At 39.9% G+C, this 12,581-nt stretch overlaps 1 protein-coding gene across 3 annotated transcripts in view; it reads left to right on the top strand.

Moving 5' to 3' along the window:
- Window positions 1-2,564: 2,564 nt before the first annotated feature.
- The window catches only part of LOC127578615 (protein FAM118A-like), a 48,941-nt gene continuing 38,924 nt past the window's right edge, over window positions 2,565-12,581 (top strand). The window contains exons 1-3 of one of the 3 annotated variants that reach the window (XM_052030788.1): window positions 2,572-2,895; window positions 4,300-4,358; window positions 7,721-7,770. In XM_052030788.1, coding sequence (XP_051886748.1) covers window positions 7,727-7,770 — 44 coding nt within the window. In that variant the 5' untranslated portion in view covers window positions 2,572-2,895; window positions 4,300-4,358; window positions 7,721-7,726. Of the gene's footprint in view, window positions 2,896-4,299; window positions 4,359-7,720; window positions 7,771-12,581 lie in introns of all 3 variants that reach the window. The other 2 variants (XM_052030786.1, XM_052030787.1) reach the window with 2 other exon arrangements.

Below are 12,581 nucleotides of genomic sequence, written 5' to 3'. Positions count from 1 at the left end.
AGCTGCCCTCACATTTTGTTCATCTTAACTAAATATGGAATTATTACATTGGACAGGTTTACTTCATGCAGATTCTGAGATATATTTCAGAAATCAAAATAACAATCTGCACCTATAGAATGTTTCTAACATAGAAAACCTCACATTCAGTCTCAAATGAACTCCTTGACGAAGTAATTTGTTTGCGTATGTGGACTTTCAAAAGAGATTTAATAAAGTACAACATACTAAACCTGTCTATTGGAATTAAATGGACAGTGACAGCAAAGAATATTGGTGAATGATTCTTTTTCAGACCAGAATGATGTATACAGTATATAATTTCAAAGTTTGCATTTTGGTGGCAAACTGGCTCCATAAAGCTAAGAGGATAATAAGGGTTAATTGGCCATGAAAAATAAAGCACTTAGATTCATTCCTAGAGAGATGGAATTGAAAGCATTTCTCTCAAACTTGTATAGAGCCTTCATTAGTTCACACTTGGGATACCGTGAACTGTTCCCATTTCCATTTGATGAAAATGACTTTGAAGTACAGAAGCTGCAAAAAGATGTACCAGAATCCAGAGGTTATACCTATCAAAGATTGAACAGGCCACATCTTTCCTCTTGAAAACAGAAAACGATGAGTGACATGATGGAGGTCTTTAAAATTGTGAGAAGTTTCGGTGGGGTAGACCTAGAGTTCTTTCACCTTGTAGGCAGACAAGAATAGAGCCATAAAGATATCACAGTCATTGATAATTCTAATACAGCTTTTGAGGAAAAAACCCTTGATCCAGAAAGTTATTGTAATGTGGAAATCATTATCACAAGTAGTAGTTGGATGTATTTAAAAGGTACTTAGATAAATAGATGGTGAATAGAAGGATATGTTGTTCATAAAAACATTCAACAGGTTAGGTGGCATCTGTGGTAAGAGAAATAAAGTTCACAGTTTCGGTCAAAGACTCTTTGTCAGAACTATATTGCCTTGTTCTGACAAAGGGTCTTTTGCCAGAAAATGTTCACTGTTTCTCTTTCCACACTTGCCAAGTGTCTCCAATATTTTCTGGTTTTATTTTGCATTTCAATTTCCTTATATTTTCATTTACAGAAGGTCATGTTGATTGGGTTAAATAAAAAGTGGGAGGAGGCTTGTGTGGAACATAAACATGACAGAAACCTGTTGGGTGGAATCTGCTGTCTTTGTTCTGTAACTACTGTAACACTGTGATGTGAAACTGAGAAATGTAACAAACCAAGGCATAAATAATTGTAGACAAAGCAGTGTAAACAGGTGAAATAGGTGTGGTGGAATTTAATACAGACTAGTGGGAGGTAATTGAACTTGGCCACAGGAATAGGAAGAGGCAATATTAACAATTTTCACAGTTTTAAAGGGGGTGTAGGAAGAGCAAGACCTAGAAATGTACACAGATCTTTGAAGGTGCAAGGTCAAGTTATAAAGCCACAAGAGAACCTTGGCTTTATCATTAGAGGAATAAAGTAAGGAGGTTATCCTTTATAAAACATGAATTCTCTGTTCACTTCAGGGCACAAGAATTCAGACAGACCCTCTTTCGAGAGAGTCATGAGGAGATTTTCTAGTTTACCTGGGATGAGGAACTAAAGCTACATGTACTTAGAAAAGGATAAGACACAATGAAATAGAAGTGGTCAAATTCAGTAATGATTTTAATCAATAAAGTAAAATTATTTCAAATAACAAAAGGGTTAGCCAGTGAACACAGAAGTAAGTCCATTGGCAAAAGAACGAAATATCGAGCACACCGTCAATAGACTGATTAGTGTTACTTCTTGCAAAGGTAAACAATAGGAGCAGAGCTTTTAACCTTTATTGAAGTTGGTAGTAAACTCCCAACTCATGGCAGTGTTTAAGAAAGGAGAAATGCTGTATGGCAGCTGTGGACATGTTGATCGAAACCAAGGCGATGTTAACGTCAGATATGAAAACGAATGGATATGGGAACAATGGATTCCAGAGTTCACTGAAGATTTATGTAAAATAATAGAAGACCAATCAGAACTGGTTGGACTTTACAGTTAGTAGTTTCTATGCAATTATAGTTAGCGAAGCGTGGTGTGATTCCAAGACATCGCATTGCTTTCTTTGTAATACCCTGCAAAGGGTTTGGTTTTCGACTATTAAACTTTTCATTTCACCCAAAAATATCCCAACCCGGATAAAAATACTCAAAGCTAATGGTGAATTCAGTCCGATTTTGCACAAGGAACAAAGGAGCTAACTGTGAGTTGACAAAGAGGGTAAGGTGCAGGTTGGAGCGGCTGACAGGAGGCGGGGGCAGGAGGAACCGTGCAAAACGCAGCAGCCTCCCTCCCACGGAGAGGGACACTGGTTATCTCCCCTCTGTCTTTCAGTCCAGATGAAGGGTCTTGATCTGAAAAGTCGACCGTCTATTTCCCTCCACGGATGCTACCCGACCCGCCGGGTTCCTCCAGTGTGTTGCAACCTGTCCCTTGCCGGGTAGGGGCAGCTGTGGGAACCTTTGTTCGCTGCTTCCTTTGCCTTTGCGTCGAGCGAGGGGATTGGCGGCGGACGGTTTTAGGGGGTGCACTGGCTGGGTCTGTGCGGCGATTGATGTGGAAGGAACCGGGAGTGATTTGAAAGGGACCCGCGCGGCCGCTCCGGCGACGCTCGCGCACGGCCGGCGGTAACGGCCGGCGCTCGAGCCGGGCCACAGGGCGCGGGAAGGCGGCGGCGCGGTACCCGGCGCTCCCCATTCACACCGCCGAACAAAACGCACACCTCTCCCCGCCCCCGGGGGTTCCTCTTGTGGAGAGAGGGCAGGGCTTTCGCAGTTGTTTCCTCAACTTCCACCCATCGAGTTCGCAGTGAGAATTCGCTGGGGGATGGTGCGGGAAACAGATGAAGGTGAGAAGTATTTCTTTTTGACAAGTGCCTTGGTTGAATTTCCTGAAACTCCGGTGTCGTTTTATTAACTACTGATTGAGCAAATGTGTGATTCTGGTGTGCAACTTGCAAAGTAATTTTGGATACAGTGCTGATCAAAATTGTCAGTTTAAATGTTGTAGAGTGATTGGCTTAAACAAAGTCCTTTCAGTTGAGTTTCATTTGGTATGAACTTTCATCCCTTCAAGTTGTTATTGCTGTTTTCAGTGGCTGATGCATCTGTCTTTAGAAATTTGCTGTTCCATCCATTTGTACATTTTGACTGGTTTCCTGTATTGGTTAGGGTGCTTGGCTTCCTCTGATATGGTTGTCTGAAACAGTTCAGTCTGGATTGTTTTGTGCCTTTAACTGCTAAATTTCTTTTGGAGTTAACTGAGTTGCTGGTGTCTGCAGTTGAGATGGTAATAGGATTGAAAGAATGTGTGCCATATTACACAGTAAAACTTCATTAATCTGTCATACTTGGGACTTTGCTGGACTATTGGATGTTATTTTTAATGTCCCACTATTTAGATGTTGTATAGTAGACTAATACATTTTCCAGTAAACCTGGTAAGTTTCAGGGGAGCATAGGAAACAGAAAACAAGTTAGTTTCAAAGGAGCAGGGATACTGGGCCCCGGTGAGTGGAAGAGAGTGCAGAAATCTGCACCCTGTGAACAAGATTTGAACCTTTGGTATTTTTGAATAATCAGAGGATTATTGGAGTTTTACTGTATAGCACTAAATGCATAAATTGGGAAGATTAGGATCTAGGAATGTTTGAAATAGATCACTGATCAACAGTATTTTGTTTCCTAAATTCCTTACTCTGCTCAAACCCAAATACTTGATTGTTTCCTAGCATTCACAAGGAAGACACAAACAATATCCCATTCCTAACAAAGATGGACCAAGAAAAAAAACAGAAGTTCTTTGTTGGAAATCTTAAACAGGCTAAACGGATGTAAAGCATGTACCCAAAAATATATAAAACTTTACCCGGAGCCTAAAAGGAATTTGGGTTTCATTGAAAATCCTGTGAAACATTGAATATAAGTTGGAAGGGTTCTGCCTGAATGAGCTAATGCATGTGGCATCTTGAGGCTGAACAGTGCCGTATCACTAGTTTCTAATTAAAGCAAATGAGCTGCATTTGAAAAATTAGTAACAGCTTCAAAGGACACTTATAGGAGTAATTAGGAATTTTTTTAAAATACATCTTAATGTGGATAAACTTCTGTGGAGTGGTGGTGGCAAATATATTGCAATCATTTGTCAAATTGTTGATTACTACACAAGTGAAGTGGGGATCATTTTAGATATTTGAATCAAAGTGGGCCAAATGACCACCTTCATTTTGAATTATCTTGTGAACTTCACACAGGAAGGCAAGAACATTGATCTTGAGACGAGCAGAAAGCAAGTGACGTATACAAAGGCAAAGTGAGTTTTAAATTACGATCAATTTTATTTATTTGTGGGTAGCATGTGAACATGGGCTTGCATAATTTTTCTTCAGTATTTTGCTTTGGAGTTTCAGGATTTTGCTTTATATGTGTATCCTTGGGTTAAACAATATGGAGATTTGAGTACAGTCAGGTATGTTCACTGTAGCTCAGAACATAAGTAGGAGCAGGAGTAGGCCATCTGGCCCATCAAGCCTACTCTGCCTTTCAATAAGATCATGGCTGAGATGGCCGCAGACTCAGCTCCACCCACCTGCCTTTTCCTCCTAACCCTTAATTCCCCTACGATGCAAAAATCTAACTAACTGTGTCTTAAATGTATTTAATGAGGTAGCCTCTACTGCTTCCTTGGGCAGAGAATTCCACAGGTTTGCTACTCTCTGGGAAAAGCAGTTCCTCCTCATCTCTGTCCTAAATCTACTCCCTTGAATCTTGAGGCTATGTCCCCTAGTTCTACTCTCACCTACCAGTGGAAACAACTTTTTTGCCTCTATCTTATTTATCCCTTTCATAATCTTATATGTTTCGATAAGATCCCCTCTCATTCTTCTAAATTCCAGCAAGTCTAGTCCCAGGTGACTCAATCTCTCCTCAAAGGCTAACCCCTTCATCTCCAAAATCAACCTGGTGAACCTCCTCTGCACCACCTCCAAAGCCAGTATATTTTTCCTCTAGTAAGGAGACCAGAACTGCGCACAGTACTCTGTTCAGTTGCAGCATTCCCTGCTCTTAAGTTCAATCCCTGTAGCAATGAGGGCCAACATTCCATTTGCCTTCTTGATAACCTGTTGCACCTGCAAACCAACCTTTTGCGATTCATGCACAAGCACTCCCAAGTCCATCTGCACAACAGCATGCTGCAATCTTTCACCATTTAAATAATAATTTGATCTATTTTTCCTTCCAAAGTGGATGACCTAACATTTTCCAACATTGTGCTCCATCTGCCAGACCCTTGCCCACTCACTTAACCTATCTATATCTCTCTGCAGACTCTCTGCATCCTCTGCACAATTTCTTTTTCCACTCAATTTAGTGTCAACTTGGATATGCTACACTCAGTCCCCTCTTCCAAATCGTTAATGTATATTGTGAACAGTTGCAGGCCCAGCACCAACCCCTGCGGCACCCCACTTTACCACTGATTGCCAACCAGAGAAACACACTTATCTCAACTGTCTTCTTTTGGTGAACCAATCCTCTCTCCATGCCAATACATTACCCCCAACTCCATGCATCCTTATCTTATTGATATGTCCTTTATGTGGCACCTTATCAAATGCTTTCTGGAAATCTAAGTTATACAATATCCACCTGTTCCCCTCTATCCACTGTGCTCATTACATCCTCAAAGAACTCTAGTAAATTTGTCAAACAGGACCTGCTCTTCCTGAATCCATGCTGTGTCTGCCTGATGGAACCATTTCTATCCAGATGTCTCGCTATTTCTTCCTTAATGATAGCTTCAAGCATTTTCCTGACTACAGACGTTAAGCTAACTGGCCCGTAGTTATCTGCCTTTCACCAACATCCATTTTTAAACAATGGCATGATACTCACTGTCTCCCAATCCACCGGGACCTGCCCAAAATCCGGAGTATTATGGTAAATTATCTTAATACCTCTAGTATAACTTCCACCATTTCTTTCAGTACCCTGGGATGCATTCCATCAGGACCAGGGGACTTATCTACTTTTAGTCCCACTAGTTTGCTCAGCACTACCTCTTCAGTAATAGTGATTGTATTGAGGTCCTCACCTCCCATTGCATCCATAAAATCTCTCTTTAGCATGTTAGACATGCCCTCCATCGTGAAGACTGATACAAAATAGTTGTTCAAAGCCTCTGCCATTTCTGCATTACCCAATATTAATTCCCCCTTGTCTTCGAAGGGACTGACATTCACTTTAGCCATCCTTTTTTGCTTAATATAATTATAAAAACTTCTACTCTCCACTGTTATATTTCGTGCTAGTTTACTTTCATAATCTATCTTCCCTTTCTTTATTGCTTGCTTAATGGTTCCATAGAACACTACAGTACAGAAAACAGGCCATTCAGCCCTTCTAGTCTGTGCCAAAACTTTATTCCGCTAGTCCCATTGACCTGCACCCTGTCCATAACCCTCAGACCTCTCCCATCCATGTATCTATCCAATTTATTCTTGTGCATTTACCACATCAGATGGCAGCTCGTTCCACACTCCCACCACTCTCTGAGTGAAGAAGTTCCCTCTAAATCTTTCCCTTTTCACCCCAAAGCCATGTCCTCTTGTACTTATATCTCCTAATCTAGGTTCTTTGTTGCTTTTTGAAGTTTTCCCAATTTTCCAGTTTCCCACTAACTAACTTTTCAGAACTAACTTTTAATTGACTAGATGACTAATCAAGTAAAATTTAAATTGGGAATCCTTGAGTAACAAAATACATATTTCTCCTCCTGGCTTTTTTTAAACATTGTGCGCAATTTCTGATATGGGAGCTATTTCAGAGAAATAGTTTTGATAGCTTCAATTGTGGAAATGTATTGTTACAGAGTATATATCATCTGGAAGAATTATTGCTTAAAAGTAATTTCATCACAGCAGGAATTACAAGAAAATAAATTATATACATCTTAAAGAATCCAAAATCTCTTTTGCCTCTGTGAGGTATATACTGTGTGTGTGTGTAATATATATAAAATATACAAGTTGTTGTTGGATGGAATTTGCTTTTTCCACAGGATGGAATTAAATCATTATGTAATTGGCACTGTTCTCTTCTGATATGAATATACCAAGAAGTACATAGCCAAACCAAGTTTGGGAGAAGTCTGCTCTCAACGTTAGTTTTGTTGTCACATAATATAAGAGTACAGATTAGTTACCATTTGTAGAATTCTTGGAGAAGCTTAACTAATTTCTAACCATGATACAGGTTTCCACTATCTTATTCTGAAAGTTATGAAGAACTTGTGTTGCCTTTCTATTTACATTGTTTTAGGAAAGCAAATGGCTGCAGATGTTGAAGATCTGAAATAAAACTGGAAATACTCAGGTCAGGCAGCATCACAGGAGAGTGAAACAGAGTTAGCATTTCAGGTCAATGACTTGAAGAAAAATCATTAATTTTAAATGTAAACCCTGTTCCTTTTGCCCCTGGTATTACTCTGATCTATTTCCTGCTTCTTTTGTTTTTATTTCACTTTTTTTTACACTTCTGACTATCTGTAATGCTCCTGGTTCTGTTGCCGTTGTGGATCATTATATCTGCACGTTGGTTTTGAAACATTATTTAACTTGGTTGGAAATTGAAATGTTTGAGTATTGAGTAATATTTGATATAATTTTTTTTCAGGTACACATGGATTTAGTTAATCCTTCTCGAAGCATTGAGCAGAAGTCCAGGTAAATAAATATTTATTTTTATTTTTATTTTATTTACAACGTGGTAACAGGCCCTTCTGGCCCAAGAAGTCCGCGCTGCCCATTTTAAACCCAAATTAACCTACCCGTATGTCTTTGCAACGTGGGAGGAAACCGGAGCGCCCGGAGGAAACCCATGCAGACACGGGAGAACGTACAAACTCCTTACAGACAGTGACGGGAATCGAACCCCGATCGCTGGCGCTGTAATAGCGTCACGCTAACCACTACGCTACCATGCCGCCCCTATGCCACACAATGTAAGAATTGGTGTGGCTGGTCCAACAGGTAGTTTGTAAAACAGGTGCTCTTGGATCAAATTCGAGGCCTTCATTTACTGCTGTTTAAAGCAACAAAAGGAAAAGAGTACTTAATGATTAGATGGAGCCAAAACTTAGATTTTCAAAACCTGTAAGAAATGAATTTCCTTGTTTTAGGTCCTGCAAGTAATGAGGTAGATTAGGAAACAGCAAAATGTAAATTTCAATGAGTTTCTGCATTCTATTCTCAAAAAAGGCAGTTTGCAAAGAAAATCACGGCAAGAGTGCAGCATGTAGCACTATATTGACTGAAATTAGTATATTGTTTGACTCTACAATAAAGTTGTAACTGACAGTTGGAGATCTAGGTGTTCAAAACTTGGATGGTATTCAAGTGTCAGACCTAAGTTTTTTTTTGTGGTAATTTTTTTAGCATTGAAAAGTGATAATAAATTTCTTCCAGCATCAGACATGGAGGGATTTGTGAAAGTTATTCATTTTTGCATCATTTGATCATAGTAAGTTTTCCCATGTTTGTTATAAATGGCACACAGTGAAAATTTGAAATTTTGCCTCTTGGTGAATTAAGGTGGATTTGATTTTTTTTTATTCCTGATTTATATACCACAATGTCGCATAGGAGAGCTGGGGGAGGGAGGGGGGAAATAATTGGAATGATAGACAAAGATTACTGAGGGATTTTGGAGACTATTCTGTATTTTATTTGTCTTGAGTACAAGAAAAAGGGAAGACAACTTTTATATGGGTATTGCTCAGATCTCCCCACCACTGTCAATAGCATGTTTTAGGAATGTGGTTATATGGTGGTTAGTTTCTCCCATTATTCATAGAATATAGAAAAACTACAGCACAATTCAGGCCCTTCGGCCCACAAAGCTGTGCCGAACATGTCCCTACCCTAGAAATTACTAGGCTTACCCATAGCCCTCTATTTTACTCAGCTCCATGTACCTATCTAACAGTCTCTTGAAAGACCCTATCGTATCCGCCTCCACCACAGTTTCCGGCAGCCCATTCCACGCACTCACCACTCTCTGAGTAAAAAAAAACTTGCCCCTGACATCTCTATATCTACTCCCCAGCACCTTAAACCTATGTCCTCTTGTGGCCACCAATTCAGCCCTGGGGAAAAGCCTCTGACTATCTACCCTATCGATACCTCTCATCATCTTATACACCTCTATTAGGTCCCCCCTCATCCTCCGTCTCTCCAAGGAGAAAAGGCCGAGTTCCCTCAACCTGCTTTCATAAGGCATGCTCCGCATTCCAGGCAGCATCCTTGTAAATCTCCTCTGCACCCTCTCTATGGCTTCCACATCTTTCCTGTCATGAGGCGACCAGAACTGAGCACAATACTCCAAGTGGGGTCTGACCAGGGACCTATATAGCTGCAACAATACCTCACGGCTCCTAAATTCAATTCCCCGATTGATGAAGGACAATACACCATATGCCTTCTTAACCACAGAGTCAACCTGCGCAGCCGCTTTGAGCGTCCTCTGGACTTGGACCCCAAGATCCCTTTGATCCTCCACACTGCCAAGAGTCCTTTAATACTATATTCCGCCAACATATTTGACCTACCAAAATGAACCACTTCACACTTATCTGGGTTGAACTGCATCTGACACTTCTCAGCCCAACTTTGCATCCTATCTATGTCCCTCTGTAACCTCGGACAGCCCTCCAAACTATCCACAACACCCCCAACCTTCGTGTCATCTGCAAACTTACTAACCCACCCCTCCACTTCCTCATCCAGGTCGTTTATAAAAATCACAAAGAGTAGGGGTCCCAGTACAGATCCCTGAGGTACACCACTGGTCACCGACCTCCACTCAGAATACGACCCTTCAGTTAAATGAGAGAAATTTTCAGAATTGTTGAATTCTGTTTGAGGAGAGCACATTCTTTTTTACCTTTTTGTTTCTCTCATTAGTTTTGGGGATGTTGCCATTAATTCTGTTGTGTGGGTTATAAATCTATTTCTTATTATTTTAAGGTTAACCTGCTAAAATGTACCTCACAAAAATAGTCATTTAGTTTAAGTAACATAACCAACAAAGAAAAGGAGGGCTTATATGAAATTTGATCATTGATTGCTGGGTTTGCTTTTGCATTTTGGTTTATTAACCATGGATGTTTGAGACATCTTATGAAGAGTGCTTAAATTGACAGTGGTCCCGGTATTACCAATTCAGCAGAAAACTGACAATCATATATTTGCATTGGCTGTGGCACATGATTTCTGTATGACATTTTGGAGTTTTAAAAATGTTTAATTATTTATACAACTTAATAGTTTTCAAATGTCTTTGGATGTCTCTTTCAAAACTATGAGAGTTTTGATAGTTGTCAAAGCTGGGAATGTGCTGTGTGTGAAAGGCTTCTAGAGAAGCTTCATGGGTGTGATTTCTTCTGACTGACCCATGCCACTCTGTCATTTGAGGCTTTGCAGCCACTTGGACTAAGGGGATATTGAGAGAACAGGGACCAAGGGTGATTTTAATAGAATCCAAGCCAAAATTTCTTCTGCGAGTAGGATCTTTTCCTTTAACTACTCTTACTATATCTCTGTGGTCCCGCATCTGAAGTATTCAGTTAGCTTGCCCTTCTTCCCTATAGTCCCAGCAATCTTTTCATGTCCATGCAGGCAGAAGCACCTTGCATTGTTCAAGGTCAAAGGCTGAAGCTATGATATCACAGCATCCGAGGTCACATCCTTCTATCCCTGCTCATGGCCTAAATCCAGGCTATACCTTGTGTGGCTGCCTCTTGGATCAAACTAACCAGTAACTCTTCCCCTAATGCAAGATTAGGCCTATACGTAGCTCAAATTTGGCTCAACAATTCTGAGCTAAAGTTCGTTAAGGTGAAGACACTTATTCCAGGCATAGTTGCTGGGGATTTCACTGATGTTGCTGCTACATGTAGAAGTTGGTGGGTAACATGCGACCAGTTCTGGCTCCATTATCACATCTTGTTTTGTATATTCTTTTGGTTGAAGTTCCAATTACCTGAAATTTATGTTGTTTTTTTAAAATAAGTTTATCTACTAAAAGCTAATGGATCATTTACTTTTTTTTGGTCTGTTGTGGAAGAAATACACACTCACTTGCAATTAAAACTAGACAAAATTTAAACATGTCTTGCTTGAAGCTTAATTGAACTCCTGCACCTGTTTGAGATGCAAAGCAATACTTCCATCCCTATGACATTCCTGACTTTAGCACCCTGTTAAAGTTATATTCTGTTCAAGTTCAGTTGAGGTTTATCAATGAGTAATGTAGTTTTGTTCTGAAATGGTACATCTATGTACACAAGTCCTTTCAAAAGAACTGAAAGTAAGACTGGTCCTTTGGCTGTTCTTAAAATTGGTGTTCAATGGCATCAGGTTTTTTTCAATATTAAAAGAGATGTTGGACCAGGATTCAATATAAGTTAGTGAGCACTGGATACAGCTGAGTGGGATGTAATGCGGGATTGTTGAGAGAAAAGAAATTTGGATGAACAGAAATTTATGGGGATAGTTGAGTCCAAAAATGACACAGGCATGAATGAGAAGTTCAGCAGCTGCTGAGCAGTTGTGGGTTATGAGGTAGAACTTTCCGTATTTTTAAGGTTGTGCTAGATAAAAACTTGATAAACAAGGTTATCACTTAGATGGGAAATGTGGAGTTGAGTTTACAATCAAATCAGCCATGTTCTTGTCAAATGATGCTTAAGGGATGGAGTGGCTTACCTCTGCTCCATTTTGTAAGTTTGTATGTTTCTATGACTGTAATGAAAATGTTGTGAGGCAAAGGTTAGTTCAGTGTTCAATTGATGCTGAAGTTGCAAACAGTATTGGTGAAAATTACTTTAGAAAGTGGATAGAATGATTGCAAGGGCAAAGTGAAATGACATTGGATTTCTGATTCATCTGGTGAAAATTGTAGATTTTTTCACAATTCCTCAATGTCCCTGATTAAGACTTCTGATCACTTTGATCTTGAGTTTGGTTCATCCCTCTTGCTATAACTTCCACCCCAACAATATTGCCACAGAATTCTGTGTGCCTGGACCCAGCTAACTGTCTGGTCTTGTGGTCCACCACCCTCGCCTGCCTGGACTACTTTTCCTGGACCTTGAATTGGTAAATGAACTGACCCTATGCTCTCAACAGGGGTCCCACAAGGTGGAATCTTCTGTGAGCAGCGAATGTGCATTGGGTGTTGAGTCTTGAGGCTCCACCCCCTGAACATCCTGATAGTCTTTGACAATTTGCTGGCTGCCAAAACTGTCTTTAAACAACTCTGACAGAGACATTTTAAGGATCATTCATATAGATCTAACTAATTCAAAATATTCTATTAAAACTTTAAATTATTTTTGTATTTTAACTACACTTCTTTAATAAACATTAAAATGAATCAAGCTTATCTGTATTTGATTAGTGATTCCATTCAAATGGGCTATCCTGGCACTCCCTGTTGGATTGAAACAGGATCCTTGGCTGCACATAATTGCTCC

Source organism: Pristis pectinata, chromosome 15 (assembly GCF_009764475.1).
Source record: "Pristis pectinata isolate sPriPec2 chromosome 15, sPriPec2.1.pri, whole genome shotgun sequence".
Taxonomy (NCBI): domain Eukaryota; kingdom Metazoa; phylum Chordata; class Chondrichthyes; order Rhinopristiformes; family Pristidae; genus Pristis; species Pristis pectinata.
Note: the sequence above shows the minus strand (reverse complement) of the source record. Positions and strands in the feature narration are given on the sequence as shown.